Below are 18921 nucleotides of genomic sequence, written 5' to 3' on the forward strand. Positions count from 1 at the left end.
TCCAGTTACAACAGGAACCTGAATAAAGTTATGAACTTTTAATAAACCTCAGCTTATACTTAGCTACTGGGTACTCAGGGAATTAATTTTCTTTACTGTTCCAGTCACTGTCTTGGTCCTATGGGAATGCAGAAAGCAGAAAACCCAACAAACACTGCAATTTAACAGCTTGTCAATTTGCCTGAAGCAAAAATGATCTCTGCTTCCCCTTTATGTTTTTTTCTTTGTACCAAGAAGCTTTTCTTATAGCATAGAAAACCAACACAGGCTGAAATTTCCTCCTTCTGCTGGCAGCTACTTGCTTACAGGGACCATGTTGCTAACACCCCAGACTTTCAGCTGTGCAGTTAACTGGCTGTAGCAGCAAGGGGTCTGAATTGTTCGCCCAGATAAAGTCCCCTCTAACTTTTTTTTTTTCTCACTTATCTCTCAGTTCAAGAAGGGAAGTCCTTGGCTGCAGCTACAACTTCCAGATCTGGATTCCTGGGGCTGTAACTCAAACAACTTCCGTCTCCAGCTCGGGGGGGGGGGGGGGGGATAGCTTGTTTCCCCTCCTCTGTTGCACAGCTCTGAGCTATTCCCCAGAATAAATCCAGGCAGTCACAAAAAAAATGTGCTTCTTTTCTGTTCCCTCTGGTTTCACTCCCGATAGCTCTCTTTTTCCTTTCTGGTTGCTGGCCAGCCCTCTTAAGCTCACCAAGGTCATGTAGTCTCATGTTGCAAGTTGTCAAGTTAACCATGCAGCTGCCATTTCATTCAGAAACAAGTAAATCCTGAGGTCCATATTCAAAAGTCATTTAGACAGATGACTCAAAAGTTATCCATCTAAATGGTGATTTGGGCATATTCAGCCACTTTTCTGGCTAGAATGTAGATGGGTAAGTTAGGGGCATTCCAGGGACATAAGTGGGAAGAGTTGAGTTAGCCAGATAAGTTATCCGGCTAACTCTGATCAGCCCATAGAACTGTCCTAAAGTTAGTCGGATAAGCTTATCTGGCTAACTTTAAAATTGCTGTATATATTCAGCAGTGTGGCTGTGCTGCTGAATATATGGGCTAAGATAGCTGGATTCAATGGATGATTTTAATGATAGGTTACAAATTTTTACTAATATATCTGAAATTTCATTTTTTAGTTCTTTCAGAACCTTGAGGTATATACCATCCGGTTCAGGTGATTAGCCACTTTTTAGTTTCTCCATCTGGACTACTATATCTTCCAGATTTCCCATGATTTAGTTCAGTTCATCTGAATCATCTCCCTTGAAAACCGTCTCTGGAACCGGTAACTCCACGGATCCTCCTTAGTAAACACAAAAGCAAAGAATTAATTTAGTCTTTCCGCAATGGCCTTATCTTCTCTAAGAGCCCCTTTAACCTCTCCAATATCTAATGGTCCAACCGACTCCCTGGCAGGTTTCCTCCTTCAGATATATTTTTTAAAAGTTTGTATTATGAGTTTTTGCTTCTACAGCCAATTTCATTTCAAATTCTCTCTTAGCCTGTCTTATCAATGTTTTACATTTAACTTGACAATGCTTATGCTTTTTCCTATTATTTTTCCGATCCCTCTACCAATTTTTGAAGGACTTTTTTTGGATAAAATAGCCTCTTTCACCTCACCTTTTAACCATGCCGGTAATCATTTGCCCTTCTTTCCATCTTTCTTAATGCATGGGATACATCTAGACTGCGCATCTGAGAAAGTATTTTTAAACAAGGATCACACTTGTACACTTTTAACTTTTGCAACTGAACTTTTCAATTTTTTTCCTATTTTTCTCATGTTATCAAAGTTTCCCTTTTGAAAGTTTAGTGTTAGTGGTGTAAATTTACATATTGTCCCCCTTCCAGTCATTAGTTCAAATTTGATCAGGCTATGATCACTATTGCCAAGTGGCCCCACCACCGTCACTTCTCTCACCAAATCCTGCGTTCCACTAAGAATTAGATCTGAAATTGCTCCCTCTCTTTTCAGTTCCTGAACCAATTGCTCCGTGAAGCACTCATTTTTTCCATCCAGAAACTTTACCTCTCTGGCCTGTCCTGATGTTACATGTATTCAGTCAATATGGGGTAATTGAAATCTCCCATTATTACTGCAGTACTAATTTGGTTAGCTTTGCTGATTTCTTTTAGTATTTCACTGTCCTTCTCATCATTTTGGCCAGGTGGACGGTAGTATACTCCTATCACCATACACTTACCCAACACACACAAGATTTCTACCCATAAAGATTCTAAGGCTGGATTTTAAAAGGCCTGTGCGTGTGCCACGCAAAGTGTCAAAGGGGCCCAGCCACGCATGTAAACCCCGGTACACGCACAAGTGCCGGGCCTCTTCATAAGGGCGGGCCAGAAGGCGTGTTCTGGGTGAGGAGGGGTGGGGAGGGGTGGGGTGGGACGAAGGCCAGTGGGGAAGCATGTAAATTACTTCTGCTTCTGAGGAGCAGCAAGTAATAAAATTAAAAAAATCAGGCAAGATAGATTAGCTTAATTGGAGCCAACTGGGAGGGAACTGGGGAAGGCCCGATTGCATCGCCGTGCACACTTTGCATAAATTCATCCCCCTTGCGGGCACCGCCCACATATGCACGTGCAGATTATAAAATCCATCGCGCATGTACACGCGGCCACCCGATTTTTTAAGTTCTGCGCTCATATTTTAAAATTGGCACATCCATGTTATAAAATCTATCTCTTAGACTCTTGTATGATCCTCTTAGACTCTATGCCCTTTCAAACATAAACACCACCCCCCCATCAAGTTGATCCTCCCTATCATTGCGATATAATTTGTACCCTGGTGTAGCACTGTCTCATTGGTTATCCTCCTTCCAGGTCTCACCATTCACTGCTAAATACTCTAACTCTCCCATCTTAATGACATCAAATGAGGTAGATGTAAAGTACACATATAAAACTTTTTCAAGCTAATATTTGTGCACTGCAGGTACTGTTAATGCATATAAACTGGATTTTCAACTTTTAATGTGCATCCTTGTGAAAATGTTAGCAAATTGGCATCTTAGAGTCTACAGTTCAAGCTCTTTTTGTGGTCCCAGTTGTGAAAAAACATCTGTACTGATATACAGCCTTAATCAGAGCTTCAAACAGAAAACCGAGGTGATGGCAAACAAATATCCCAAAATAATCAGATTCAAACAACCAGTTTTTCAGTTTTACTGTATGATAATCACAAAATCTGTGAACTCTAAACAAATTGTAAGATCTTTGCATGCTGGAGAGTTAACAGAACTTGAAAAGAAATGACACAATTCAAATGTTTGATAATAAAGAGAATTATGGAGGACTGTTTAATACCATACTTTCTAAATTGTTTTGCTTTTTCCCTTAGCTTGAAGTCACCTATACTTTTCAGTATATAAAATAATATTTAATTCTCTTACATTTTCTCAATCTGAATGGCTACGTTCATCGGCACTTCATTGTTCACCTCTTCAGTACAATAAAGCATATATTTTATACATGCTGTACCCCGGTCAGCTTTGTTATGGACTACCCTCACATTTAGAAAAGACAGAGCTTCACAGAGTTGAATAGGTGTTATTATTGTTAAATCCTTTTACCCAGCACTCTATGACTTTGTGTTGCTAAGATTCATCAGGTATACATACTTTCGCCAGGGATCACTTCTCTTTTACTGTACTAAGTCATTTCTGTTTGGTTAGAGTAGTAAAGGCTTACTGATAAAGAAGCAAAAGTTCACAACATTGTGAAGATCTCTGATGGGCACTGACATACTTCCACTTAAGGAAACAGCACAGCCAGAATTTGTATATTAGTGTCTGAGTATGTCAGGAAATTAGGCGAATTTAGCCATTAGCCAAGGTGGGTAAAATTAGTGAGAATATTCAAAAGGTTTGTCAGGTTAACTTCTGGAAGTAAGCAAAACAAAACAAAATGTTTTTTCATATTCCTCCCCCTCCCCCAACAACTGAACAGCTAAATTTTGTCTGGACAAATCATAACCCACGCAAAATTTATCTGGATAAAAAGAAACGGTGCCGGGGGCTTCTTGAGGTGAGGTTAAACCTTTGCCAGTTAGCACTGATATTCAGTGCCAGCCACCAAGAATTACCTGGTTTTCTATATAGGCAGAGAGTATGAAAATTGCCCCTTAATTGGTATACAATAACTTTTTGGTTACCCTATAGTGTTCATTTTCCCTCCTTTTTAAGACATTTAAGTCTATGTTTGAAAAGATGATATCTTTTTATGGAACTATCCTGGGAGAAACTTTCAAACTGCCTCCTTTGGTAAAGCCCATGAGTACCTATGGACTTTGCAATGAATTTCAAATGGAAAATGCACGTCTTCCCTCACTTTGAAAATTACCTACAGATATTTAGAAACATAGAAATAGGACAGCAGAAAAAGACCATAAGACCTATCTAGTCTGCCCAACCACCCAACTGATTTAGCTTCACAATTGCCAACACTCCCTCAGAGATCCCCTGTGATAATCCCATGCTTTATAGAATTCAGACACTGTTTTTGTCTCCACCAACTTCACTGGGAGGCCGTTCCATGCATCTACTACCTTCTTTGTAAAGAAATATTTCCTAAGGTTACTCCTGAGTTTATCCCCTTTCACCCTCTGCTATGGACTCCCTCTACACATCGCCTCGGACAGGGGCTCCCAATTCATGGCGAAGTATTGGAGGGCGCTCTGTAAATAGTTTGGGGTCCAGCTAGACTTCACTACTGTGTTCCATCCCCAAGCTAACGGCCAAGTGGAACACACAAACCGGATTTTGAAGACGTTCCTCCTGTCCTTCGTAGGAGACCTACAAAATGATTGGGTGGCCTTACTCCCATGGGCGGAGTTCTAACCACCACAAGCATTCCGCCACCGGTAGGTCCCCCTTCTACACGGTATATGGGAAACGTCTTCGACTTCCTTTGCCATTACTGTTGGAAGTGCCATCGCCAGCTGTACAGATCACGGCCCGACAGTTGCGACAGGTCTGGAAATCCACTCGGGAGAAACTTCTCCGCAATGGAGTCATTGCGAAAAGATTTGCGGACTGCCTGCGATGGCCAGCCCTGGTATTTCTGCCCGGGGAGATGGTGTGGCTAAGCACCAGACACCTCCGCTTGCGGCTTCCTTCGATGCGTCTGGCTCTGAAGTACATTGGCCCGTTCGCTATCAAGGAAAGGGTAGGGGTAGTTTCCTACTGCCTCCATCTCCCGTCCACGCTCCAGGTACACGTCTTCCACATTTCCCTGTTGAAGCCATTGGTTCTCTCTCCCTTCCATAGGAAGACACCTGCACCAGCCACTCCTGAGGCACAAGAAGATACTGTTTATCAGGTTAAGGAGGTATTGGATGAGTGGTTCCGCCTAAGACATTGGGAGTACCTCCTCTCGTGGGAAGGTTATGGCCCCGAAGAAAATTCCTGGGAGCCAGCCATCAACATCTTGGACAAGGATCTTCACCAGTTTCACGTGACTCATCCAGGTAAACCCAGGCCTCCAGGAAGGGGGCGTAGTAGGGGGGGTACTGTTACGGTCCCGGGCCGTGCCCCAGGACCTTCACTCACCTCCCGGCCTGGGACGGCCGTGGGAGCCCCTCCACTTCAGCCTCACAGGCCCAAAATGTGGCCTACCGTGGCGCTCTCCCTGCGAGTGAGACGCCGATGACGATCCACGGCTGGCCCTGCCCCCTAGGTGCGCACGCGCGCTGGGGCTTCAGACTTAAAGGGGCCAGCGCGGGAAACTCAGGGACAGCCTCCCACTGACGTCAGACGCTGCCGGGTTATTTAAACCCAGCAGTCACTGACATGCCTCGCCTTGCAACGAGGTTCACTCAGTCCCCTGAGTTGCTAGTTGCTGCTTTGGATCTTGGATCGTCTCTTCTACTTCTGGCTTCCGACCCAGCTTCATTCATTGACTTCGTCTTCGCTTCCGCCCCTGGTTTTGGTTTGGACTTCTGACTTCTGGATTCTGACCCGGCTCCGTCCAACGACTCTGTTTCCAGCTTCCACCCTGGCTTTGACTTTGGACCTCTGACTTCTGGCTTCTGACCCTGCTTCGTTCTTGGACCCCGACTTCTGTTCCCTCCGCCTCTTCAGGTATCCGGTTCTTGCTGACCCAGGGGATTCTCCTAAGTCCCAGCGGCTCGGGCTCTCACGGGCTCCTCCCAGGGGAGCCGCGAGCTTCCGAGGGTGAAGACTCTTCCAACCTCCTGGGCCCTACCATCCTCATCAACCATCTCTTTGGCCACTTCCTGGATCCTTGGTCGCAGAGGGTCCCACCTAAGTCCAAGAGGTCCGGGTCCCTACTGGCTCCTCCTGGGGGGACCACGGACTTCCAGTGGTGAAATCTTCTCCGGAGTCTCTCTTCAGCACCGCCTCCCAGCTGTGACGCTCACTGTGGGTCCCCACAGTGCAACATCTGTAGTCTCAGCTGGCCCAAGGGTCCACGACCATAACACCCTCATCCACTGATTCCTCGATCTAGAGCCTCTTTCCATTAAAAAAGGCTCACCTTCTGTGCATGGAAATTCTCTATCATATCTCCTCTATCTCCCCTTTCATCTAGGGTATACATGTTTAGCCCTTTAATTCTGTACCTGTATGCTGTAGAACAATGACCACTGACCATTTTAGTAGCCACCCAATGAACCAACTCTAATCAGATTATATCCTTTTGAAGGTAGTGTCCAGAATTTTACACAGTATTCCAAATGAGGTCTCACCAGTCACCTATTCAGGGACACTGCCATCTCCCTTTTTCTGCTGATCATTCTTCTCCCTATGCAGCCTAGCATCTTTCTGACTTTTATCACCACTTTATCCACCTGTTTGGCCACCTTATGATCATCAGATACTATCACCCCTGGATCCTGTTTTTCTGTTGCACTTAGAAGAAATTCACCCCCAGAGTTGTATGTCTCCCTTAGGTTTGTGCATCCTAAATGCATAACTTTGCATTTTTTATCATTAAACTTTAACTTCCAGACCTTAGACCTTTCTGTAAGGTTCGCTAGATCTCTCCTCATATTTTCCACACCTCCCTGACTGTCTACCCCATTGTAGATTTTGGTATCATTGGAAAAAAGACAAATCTTTTCTGACATTCTTCACAATGTTACTTATGAACTTGTCAAAAAGAACCAATCCAAGGACCAGTCTCTCAGACACACTGCTAGTAACTCCCCTCTTACCAATACCTTATGTCGCCTCTCACTCAACCTGTTTCCAACCCAGCCAATCACTCTAGAGCCCATATTAAAAACACTCATATGGAAAAGAAGAAACAACGATTGGTGCTGCTGGCTGCTGCCAGAGACCAGGTCGGCAGGGCTGAAGACCCAAAGATTGGAGCTGATGGCCGCTGCCGCCCAAGACCAAGCTGGCAGGGCCAGTATGTGTGTATGTATGTGTGTGTGTATTTGAGATCGGAAGTGTGCTTCTTTGTGTGTATGTGAGATGGAGGGTGTTTCTGTAAATGTGTGTGTGGTGTGTATGTGAGAAAGGGAGGGTACTTCTTTGTGAGTGTGGAGTGTGTATGTGAGAAATGGAGGGTGCTTGTGTATGTGTGTGTGGTGTATATGTGAGACAGGGAGGGTGCTTCTGTGTGTGTGTGTGTGTGTGTGTGGAGAGAGAGATAGAGCACATTCCTGGCTGGCTGTGGCTGTGAGAGAGAGGGGGGGCATGTGTGTGTGTGATTGAGCCTGCTTGTAAGTGAGATAGAAAGAGCATGTATGTGATTGAAAGCCTGTGTGTAAGCAAGAGAGAAAGAAAATTGTGTGATTGAGAGAGACTGGTCAGAGATGTGACATGTGTATGTGTGAGAAAGACTGATCAGAGTCATGATTGGTATGTGTGTGTTTGTGTGTGTATGTGTGTGAGAGAGAGAGAGACTGGTTCGGGAGATGATTGCTGTGTGCGAGACAGAAACTGGTCCTGAGGGTGTGACTGGTGTGTGTGTGTGTGTGTGTGTAAGAGAGAGAGAGGAGAGACTAGTTGTGTTCCCTAAGGAAGAGGACCGTAAGGACAGCTTCAACAACTACTGCTGCTTCTGGTGTGGCTTCCAAGGGAAAGGAGTAGGAGAACTGCTGGAGAGAGTAAGTAAAGGTAGCTTTTTAAGTTAATTTTCTTGATTGACTGCCATTTTAATAATTGGGTATTATGTGATGTGTCTGTTGTTTTGAAATATTTTATTGGTGTTTGAAGAATTTTTAATAATTTTTAAGAGTTTTTAATTGTTAGATGTTGTTCTGTTCATTAGCTGTTCATTAGCTGTTTTGAAACATTTTTACAATTATTTCTGTGTGGGAATCTTTAACAGCTTGGCTTTTTCTGTTTCCTAATTGGAGGTGTATTGGTGTTTAGGGCCTGGTTTAATATTTGTAGTGTTGCCTTTTTATAGGTAGGGTTGTTCCATTTGAGTACATGCCATAAATCACATGTAACTTTGACGGATTAGTCTGTGTGCATTATTGCAGATCCTGGTACTATGAATCCATTTTTCCAGTTTTGACTGCATGCAGGTTGGCTTTTTTGGGTTTCCATTCCAGTTTCTTTCTCCATATCTGTAATTTGAGGTCTTTCTGTACTTGGTGAAGGTTGATCTTGTTTGTATGGTCGAAGTAAGGTATTTAAGTAGCATGTATGCTAGTAAAATACCTCACCTTATTTGTTGTGTTTTCTCAATTGGACATGCATTGGTGGTGAACAGTTGTCTTTTTATAAATAGGGCTATTGCGCCTGTAAGTAGAGGGAGTTTGTGTTGCTGTTATTGAGATAATATCAGAATATCTTTTTTGTATGGTAAGTTGTATGGGGAATTTTCTAGTTCTGCTTTATACCCATTACTAAGGGACGGGGTTGGGGTGGGGTTAGCTTTGTGACTGTCATGTGTTCAGTGTGTCATGCATGTGGGAACTATCAGGTGTGTCCTGACAGAAAAAAGGTTGAGAACCACTGCCCTGAGGTACGCCCCCATTTTAACAAAGTTATGAGGTTATTTTCTAAAGTCTTATCGCACGTGATACGACCATATCGTGTGCGATAAGCCTCTATCGCACGCAAAAAGGCCCTTTTCACGTGCGATAGCATGCAAATTCGAGTCGGGGCTGCAAGGGGGCAGACTCAGCAGTGTCTTTGCTGCAGGCGATAAGATTAGTAACGTTATCATCGGCAGTAGCACGCCAAATACCACCACCTTTCACGGTGGCGCTATTCGGTACGAAAGCCAGCAGCCGGCACACCGCAGGCCTGCCCACCGCCCCCCGTTTTCACAGGATTCATCATTCCGTGAAAGAATGATGAATCCAGGCCTTAGTTTTCCTGAAGTCTAGGACCCTCACCTCCTGCACTCTAATACTAAACCACACCAGCCGGAGATCACTGGATCCCAGATGATCATTCACTACAACATAAGAGATTTTGTCCTCATTGGTAAGCACCAGGTCCAATACTGAACCCTCCCATGTGGGCTCTGTCACCAGTTGACAGAACAGTTCTCCCTGCAGAGAATCCAGGATCTCCCTGATTCTGGACGACACTGCATCCGGGATGTCCCAATCAACATCTAGCAGATTGAAATCCCCTAGCAATAGCAGATCCCCTTTCACAGTAATTTTGTGAATATCCTCCATTAAAAATCCATTTCTTCTGTCTGTGATGGAGGTCTGTATATTTTGACTCACTATTTGGGTATTTTGGTCTATATATTACACCAATATAAACTGAGGTTACATTCCCTGTTTCCAGACTAACTTACAGTGCTTACTCCTTACGTTGTAATTCAGTTGCTTTAATACTATTTTTATATATATATATATATATATATATATATTGCCACACCTCCTCCCTTCCTCCCTAAATAGATTTTAGCCCAGTTAAACTGTATCCCAGTCATGATTTTCCTTGTACCACATCTCCATAACAGTCACCTCTTCCAAGTCTTACAAGTGCTCCAAAATTCTGCTGCTAAGCTCTTTGGCCTAAATAGGAGAGCTCATATATCGCCTGATGTAAGATTATTTCATTGATTACCGGTTGAAGACAATCTGATTCAAAATTGCTTTGTTGATATACAAAATGTTAAAAATCAATTTGTTGATTTTGATTAAGCACATCCATGACTATTGTGTTCCTCTCAAAGAGCTGTGCTCAATGTACCTTCTGTCTGAGTTGTTCGTCTTGCTGAATTTCGTGAAAGGAGTTTTTCTGTTGCTTGGCCTGTCCAATGGAACTCGATGCCTTTTACTTTGCATATATCAGAATGCACCAAGACTTTTAAAAAGCTGCTTCTGCTTAATACTTATTTATTCCAGCAGGTTTTTGATGTTTGAGTCATTTTAGGTGTCATTAGCATACCTATTTAGCATATCTAGAACCTTAGAAAGCTGGTTAAGTTGTTTTCCCAATATGCTCTATAGGTTTTAAAACATTGTTTATTTAATGCTCTGAGCTAGTTTGTTGAAGCTATGATTTTGTTTGTGTGTTTTGAATGTTTTATTTTATGAATGTACTTTATGTGAACCTCCTACATCCATGCATAGGCAGCATATAAATATTTGAAATAAATAAGTCAGCTTCTTCCATGACAGCCTCTAAATCCAAGACTTTATTTCTCATACTGTGAGCATTAGCGTTCATAGCTTTCCAGACATTGCCCTTTTCCCCATTTCTGTACACATATTTAATGTTTTAATTACTTTAGTGTTTTGTTCATCCATCTCGAATGATCCTAATTTAAAGCCCTCTTTAGTAGTTTTTCCAGTCTGTGTTGGAATAGAACAAGTAAATGTGAATCGGTTATTTCATCTTTCAAAAAATACACAAACTAGGGAACACTCCATTAAGTTGATAAGTAGCACATTTAAAACAAATCAGAGAAAATTCTCTTTTACTCAATGCACAATTAAGCTCTGGAATTCATTGCCAGAGGATGTGGTAAAGGTAACTAGTATAGCTGAATTTAAAAAAGGTTTGGACAAGTTATTGAAGACATCCATTTAAACAGATAGGCTTTTGAAAATTCACTACTTATCCCTGGGTATTAGGGCATGTGTTCTGTCTATTGTTTGGGATCCCGCCAAGTACTTGTGACCTCGATTGGCAAATGTTGGAAAGGATATTGGGCTTGATAGAACTTCTGTTTGCTCCAGTATGGCAATTCTTATGTTATTTGCAGATGACACAAAATGACCTAAACCACTTGCTATCCCTCCCCTTCATGGTACAAAGCAGTACATTTTCCAAATGAGGACTAGTAATTTATCCAACTTAATGATCTTACTCAGATTACCTATGATCTCTAATAGATCTAATATTTCTTATAAATTTGGTTAGGATTAATTTTACATTTATTTGTCTAAGGTCATTAATAGATACAGTTATGCACAATTTTCCAAAATGTTTTTTAAGTTTATAAAATGTTTTTGTATCTATTGTGTATTCTATAACAAATTCTGTTGCCTTAGCTACTAAAGATTAGACCAACTAAAAATAATTACCTGAAGGATTCACTATGCTTTCAGTGTAGGAAAAATTTTGCCAGAAAATAGCACATGTGGATTTGAAACTTCAGTCATGCCCTTTCAAGATATTCCATCCCCTCAGCTACCTCTTCTCAAGCTCTCTCATTCCGTCAGTCACCCCTTCTCATACTCTTCTATCCCCCATGATCACAACTTTTCCTCTCCTTCCTTGCCATCTTCCATATCTCTTATTTTCTTGCATTCTCCATCATTCCTTCTCATCTTTGGTCATACTTCTCAGTCTCCTCTATTCCACAGCCGTGTCTTTTACCTCCATTGTCCTTTCCAATCCTCAATCCCTCTCTTTTCATCTCTCACCTACCTACCAGCTTTCCATCTTCCACTCGTATGCTCTTCCCAACCCATCTTCCCTAACTCTCTCAGCTGTTCCCAGTCATCTCATTCCCTCCTCAGTCTCTACTCCTCTCTAGCATCTTTTTTCCCTCCATCTTTCATATACTTCTTAATTCCCCTTTTCCACTGTCTTAAATCACTCCCTGCTTAGCCATCATCTGCTTTCCTCTGCTTTTCATCTCATCAGTCCCAGCAACTTCCTCATCACTCATCACCCCTGCGGCTTCCAGTCCCTTTCTTCTCTTACTAGTTACCTAGCCCTCCAGCAACTTCATGTCTTGACCCTTACCCATCCTGCATTCCCCTATCTTACTCCCATAGCCATATCCCTCCATCCCATCCAACATAATCCACTCAAACCACCCTCCAGCCCTTGAGTTCCTGTTTTCTTCACCCAATCTCCGAGTCTCCACTTTTCCCCAATCACTGAGTCCCTTCTCCTCTGAGTTCCCACCCTATTCCAAAGCTCCCATTCTCCCAAGTTCCCTTCCTCATCCCTGCTCTCTCATTCAATCTCCAAGTCCTCACACTCCCAAGATCCCACTTTCCCATCCAATCTCTGGCCTACTTTCCTCCTCCTTTCCTACCTCCTACCCTCTGAATGTCTAACCCTCTCCTGTTCTGTTCCTTCTGCCTTTCCAGGGTCTCTCTTTCTTCATCCCTGTCCTGGCTCAGCCAGCAAGACAGCAGCATTGGCAGAGTTTCTAACTCTTCCTGCCACCAGGGCTTCTCTCATACACAAATCACAGATCAGCTATGTGAATCTCATGGCGCTCTCCATCTATAGTACACTGTGTGGCTGAAACAACTGATAATTGGAACTGCATGGGAGAGAGAACCCAGTAGCAGTAGGAACAAATAAATCAATTTTTTAAAATCTGCTTTTAAATGAATTTTATTTTTAGGATTATGTGATCTTGTTTATTATATAATGTCTATGTTGTAAACCACTGTGAACACAAGTGTGGTTGTATTGCGGTATATAAAACCTGTAAATAAATAAATAAATAAATAAATAAATAGAAACAGGTTAGAAGCACAAGGCTTCTGGCACTGCTCTCCTGTCAGCTGGAGCTAGGCCACAGAGGGGCCAGAGAGGTAATTGAGTTGGGGTAGGATAGTGCCAGTAGGCCTTCAACAGTTGTGGGGTGCAAGCCATATTTTAGGGAGGGCACTTTCTTCTCTTGATGGTCCCCCCATGATAACATCTATGTGATCAGTGTAGTTGTACAATAATTATGGTGGGGATCCCTTCACTATATGGGACCTGGTGTAACAACACCAGGTCCGCAATGTGTAACAACACATTCTGCAAGGTGCTACTCTAGCAGCAGTGGCCACAACACATCAGTCTCCTATTACTATAATAGACTATACTGACATTTTGTGGCCTCCGTTAGTACTGCAGTGTCTGACATTTCCCAGAAACACCCCACACGAGTATTAGCATAATTGCTATATAGTAAGGATCATTATTTTGACAATTTATTTCAATTATAACATGTAAGAAAGGAATGCAAAACAATTTGTATGAGCACTTTTTAAAAAAATAAATTTTTTTTCAATTTTGGACTAGATCCATATGTTTAACAGAAAACGTTTTAACTAGATCTGTTTCTTATATGAGAAAATATCATTTCATTTTCTAGATTTCATGTATTTATCCATTTTATTTATTTATTTGTAAAACTTTCGATGCAGCCCAATGTAAGCTAATCACTGGGCAGTTTATAATAAAAATCCCACTAACCCAGCAATTTCTCCTCTACAAAAGTACCCATCACAACATTCCCATAAATATTAAGATCAATATTCAAAGCTATTTAGCTGGATAACCTACAAGTTATCCAGGTAAATGGTGAGTTTTCAATATCCCCTCTTACTTATCCAGCTAACTTTAGCTGGATAAGTCATTATCCGGCTAAGATTTACCTGAACAAGAAAGGGGCTTTCTGGGGAAGAGACAAGTAGCCAAATAACTTATCCAGTTATTGCCAATATTTGAAGTTAGCTGAATAAGTTATTTAGCTATCTCAACAAGTGCCTGAGAGAAGGTCTAAATTTATCTGGGAATGTATTTCCAGATAATGTTGCTCTTAACTGGCTATAAGTAAAGCATATAGGCCTGGATTCTCTAAGGTCGCAGACAGAATCCGGCAGTAACGGGGGGCGGGGGGGCAAAGCGGGGGGCGGTCCTGCGATAGCCGGCAACGATCGCACTTCCGAAGTGCGATCGCTGCCGGCTTTCGTGCTGAATAACTACACCATAAAAAGTGTCGTTTTTCGGCGCGAAACTGACGGCAATAAGGAATCTTACCTTTCGCCGCCAGTGATGTGTCCGCACTGTTGGCCCCGGTGCCGCCCCAACTCCTCCTCTTCCAGGGCCGACTCCACCCTGACTCAGCCCCAAACTAGCTATTGCATACGAAAAGTCCTTTTTCGCGTGTGATAGTGTTAGAGAATGACCCCCATAGCCAGTTAAATGCTGATGCGGTGTTTAAAATAAAAATCAATGGTCCCCCCACTCCTATGAAACATATATTACCCTGTCAAGCAAGCCTCTCTCCCCCTAAGCAAAATGTATGTGCCCGAAAACCTGCCCTCCCCTTCACTTGCTACCTCAAAACCCAGAAACTGGGAAAATCAGTCTATCCCAGAAAGCCCATCTTTCCCCTTCCTCCTCACCCAACATTCACCCACCCAACCCCGGAACTCCCCATTCCTTCAAATGCCAGCGGTAACCGGGAAGAAGTGTCCAGCTCTTGACATTTCCAGTGCTGCTTTCGCATCTATGCTGGTCACGTAAGCCACTAGTGTTGCTATCAAAGATGTAGCTTTTAGAAGTATGGGGGGGAGGCTTCCAGGTGAGGTGGGAGGGAGTGGGGTGGACTGACCAGGAGAGGAGGGAAGGTGGGTTTGATGAGATAGAGCTAATTTCTAGATTTAGCAGGGGATGGGGCAGGGATGGGGAGAGTAGGGTTTTTGGGCATATAGGGCCCCAACATTTTTGCTTGTTTAGGAGTCGCAGGGAAAAGGGAGACTCACCCGATAGGGAGAATATGTGTTTCATTGAGATGGAGGGAGGATCAGGCTGGCAGACCAGCACTGCTGCCTTTTATTTTTTTAAATACCACATCTGCATCTATATTCAAAGATATATACCCAGATGACTTTGAAACATAACCGGCAATATTCAAAGATAGCCAGTTTGATTTCTAAGTTATCTGGCTACTTATGTATTCAGAAGGACATTTATCCCACTGAATTTCCCTGATAATCTATCTGGTTAACTTCAGCCAGATAAGTTATCCATTTTAGGATTTTTTTAATATTGGCTTCATTATGCGTAAAATCTGACTAATACACTGTAACCCATCCTGTTATGTACCTATCATGAAAATGTGGTCGCTGTAAGTTGAATGGCTCAAGAGATAATGTGTAGACAGACTAAGCAAATAAATAAGCAGTTTTTTAATGAAAACAGAGAAAAAAGGGGTAAACTGAGAAAGTCACTGAAGATACTATATGTAAATCATTTCCACCAAGAATGGTGCAGCTTTCCCTGCAGAATACTTTGGATTTGAGCAGGTGCATAGGGTCTTTTTATTACCCGGTATAAATCACTGCTCACTCTGACAAATGTTCTGTAAAGTTCCTGTGATACATGTAAGAGCTCTGTTACTGTTATCAGATGCTATTTACTTGAGTAATTTACCTTGCTAAGAGGTCTGCTAATTCAGGCCAAACTATCACTTAAGCATGTGGTTTTACGTATCTTGATTTGGTTCATGGGTCAGAAAATAAATCTAAAGAAGAAAATATAGGGCCTGATTCCCAAAAGCTTTTACATGCTTAAAACTGGGTTTTACACATGTAAATGCACTTTATCCATGTAAGTGGGCTTTTGAAAATTGCTATAATATATGCCATTGAATGGTCTATAGGATTCCCTGCATTAAGCGCTCTTAACACGGGTAAATGGCTTTTGGAAATTGCTACCATAGTATGTTATGTTTCCATGTGCAACTCCTTTCAAAATTCACCTGATAATGCTCAATGTTCACTTCGGCATTTAAAGCATTCTGCTGGAGAACAACTCCCAGCACCCAATAAGAAAATGCTTAGCTCTGTGCTGGAAACAGCCATGCGAACAGTGAATTCACTTCCTGCTTTTCAGCTCATTATACCTCTGTTTTACAGATTGGTAAAATTTATGAAATGAGAATGATGATGGACTTCAATGGCAATAATAGAGGATATGCATTTGTAACCTTCTGTAATAAACAGGAAGCCAAAAATGCCATCAAGCAGCTTAATAATTATGAAATTAGGTAAGTATGATTTCTGTATTCAAGAGAATTGGAACGCTATGAGCATGTTAAAGCAGCTCTCCATACCATCCATACTGCAAAGCTTCCCCCCAGGATATATACTTCTAAAATATAGTGCTGAACAGTTTGTGAAGAAAGACATAAGTTTACATTAAAAATGTAATTTTAGAGGTGGTGAGGACCAGGGAATTATTTTTCCATCCTTGCCAGCACTCTACTAGAATTCCTCATACCACGCTCGATCACCGACAGGATATCGCACATCCGCCTCGCTGAGAAGAGTAGCCAGCTCGTCGTGGATGGGACAGATCCAGTAAGGCTTTTCTCCCATTTTGTGCAATGGGAAAAATCATTAGTGAATCAGGTGCTCAGGCTGCAGCCCAGTCTAGGAAGCTCCCTTCCTCCCTCGATTTATATCTGAGAATGTGCTAAGCTGTCGGATGATTTTTCCTCTCCTTCTTGGGAGCTTGAAGCTGTTATACTGCTGCTTTGGGCAATTTTGTCCCTCTGTTGTTCCATATGATTGAGCGCGTTGCTTTCAGTAATGAGTCCAACGTTCACGCTTCTCTTCTCCCATTTCTTTTACCTACCACTCCCACAGCTGCTCTTATTGCTGCTCTTTGTGATTCTCCCAAGGATTCCTCGGGAGCCCAATTTTATAACTATCCACATCGGGCTGAACTCCATGTGCGCCTTGACCACGAAGACCTAGGCTCTCATTTTCAAAGTGGACGACTTGTTTTGAAAATTAGCAGGACCGCACATCCCTTTGTGTGGCATGAGGCACACACATTTATGGCTGCTAAAGAGCAGGGGTAAATGTCCACGGGAAGGTTCACGCACATACTTTCGAAATTCAAAAGTATGCGTGAACATGATTCCCCCGCCTCAGCTCTGCCCCCGGAAACACCTCTTTGCATGATGCAATAAAGAACACCAAAATATCACTTCTGTATGCACTTTTACATGTACCGACTCCCCTGGAGGGTACACGTTCCACAAAGAAACCTCCGCTCAGCAAACAAAGCACTACTAACAATCCCTTCAGTAAAGTCAGCAAAATTAACCCAAGTGAGAGAAAGGGCTTTATCATTGGCTGGGCCCATACTATGGAACACAATGCCCTCTGAACTCAGATTACAGAATAATCTCAAACCTTTTAAGAAAAATCTAAAAACATGGCTCTTTAAAAAAGCCTTCACTAAAGAGTGTGGAGGGTAGAGAATGAAAGTACAAGGTAATGCAGATGAGAATGAATTTAATCAATCCTACTTTTAAGAAGTAATATTTCAAAGCGATAGTAACTCAATAATATACCTGGACTTGACCAACATTACTCAAATAATGATTTTATTTATGAAATTGTAACCGAACTTTATTGGCACCTGTTAGAATGTACGATATCCTACATTTACTTACCTTAGTCTATGTGCCTATTTGTAAACCGTTGCGATGGTATATAACTTAGCGACAGTATAGAAAAGTTTTTAAATAAATAAACATCATTTATGCACATAAAACCATGTTTTTGTGAACATATATGCTTTTGAAAAGCCTGTCGTGGATTTGGTCACTTCTACCTGTGCTGATAGGCTATGCCACACACACACACACACACACACACCCCAGTAAAATAATTATTTCATTAGAGTTCCTTTCAGCCTCTGTTTTTCCAATTCCATATCATATCTCCTTGTCCCTGAATTTAATTTTTTTTTTTTTATGAGAAATGCCTCCTCCTTCTGCTTTATTGAAGTCTGCTAAATATGTGAATGTTTTTATATCATACCCCTCATTCTCTCCTCTCTTTCAATGAGTACATCTTGAGTTTCCTAAGCCTCTGGGATCTGAGGGGGGAGAGAAGAATAGGAGAGAGAACATTTCTCTTGCCAAGTCTCGCCGCATACCTTCACATGGTGACCTTGATGTAGAACAAGTCCAAATCTCAGCAAGGTGATCACTAATATTAAAGCATGAAAAGAAGCAAAAAGAAAACTTCCTGCTTGCTTCATGTCACCCAGGAAAAAATGGTGCTTACCCTTAGCCTCAATACTAGGGCTAACCATGTTGCTAATGATAGCACAGAACCTTCAGGTGAAGACAACACCCCTGGTACAGTACCAGGCCGTAGCAGTAAAGCTGTTCATGAACCCTCTGCAGCAGGAAATAGACTACAGCAGTTATAAAAAAAATTACGAGGACTCAGTACAGTCCCATTCACCCTGAAGATAAACAGGTGATAGTATATAGCTATTTTTATGCAGTAAAACCCTATGGGGCAGATTTTTAAAAGCCCTTCGCGTGTAAATCCAGGAGGATTTACGCACGTAGGGGGGGGTTACGCTCACTGGGCCTATTTTCAAAAGGCCCGGCGACGCACGTAAAGCCCCGGGATGCGTGTAAGTCCCGGGGCTTTTCTGAATGGGTGGGCAGGGGGCGGGGTGGATGGCCTGGAGGCGAGGCGTGGTGGGGCGGGGCGGGGGCGGGGTGGGAGGCATAGCCGAGGACTCAGGCACAGCGGCTGTGCTGGGGGATCTTGCGCCGGCAGTTGGCCGGCGCGCACATGTTACGCTTTCCTCTGGCAGGCGTAACTTATAAAAGTAAGGGTTGGGGGTTTTTTTGGGCGGGGGGGCGGGACAGGTAGGGGAAGGGAGGGGAAGGTGGGGGGGGGGAAGGAAAGTTCCCTCTGAGGCCGCTCCAATTTCGGAGCGGCCT

General features: G+C 42.7%; 1 protein-coding gene across 5 annotated transcripts in view; it reads left to right on the forward strand.

Moving 5' to 3' along the window:
• The window catches only part of A1CF (APOBEC1 complementation factor), a 147014-nt gene that overhangs the window by 59686 nt on the left and 68407 nt on the right, over window positions 1–18921 (forward strand). For all 5 annotated transcript variants that reach the window (XM_029609786.1, XM_029609785.1, XM_029609788.1 and 2 more), the window contains one exon: window positions 16076–16206. In XM_029609786.1, coding sequence (XP_029465646.1) covers window positions 16076–16206 — 131 coding nt within the window. The remainder of the gene's footprint in view (window positions 1–16075; window positions 16207–18921) is intronic.

This window comes from Rhinatrema bivittatum, chromosome 7, assembly GCF_901001135.1.
Source record: "Rhinatrema bivittatum chromosome 7, aRhiBiv1.1, whole genome shotgun sequence".
NCBI lineage: Eukaryota > Metazoa > Chordata > Amphibia > Gymnophiona > Rhinatrematidae > Rhinatrema > Rhinatrema bivittatum.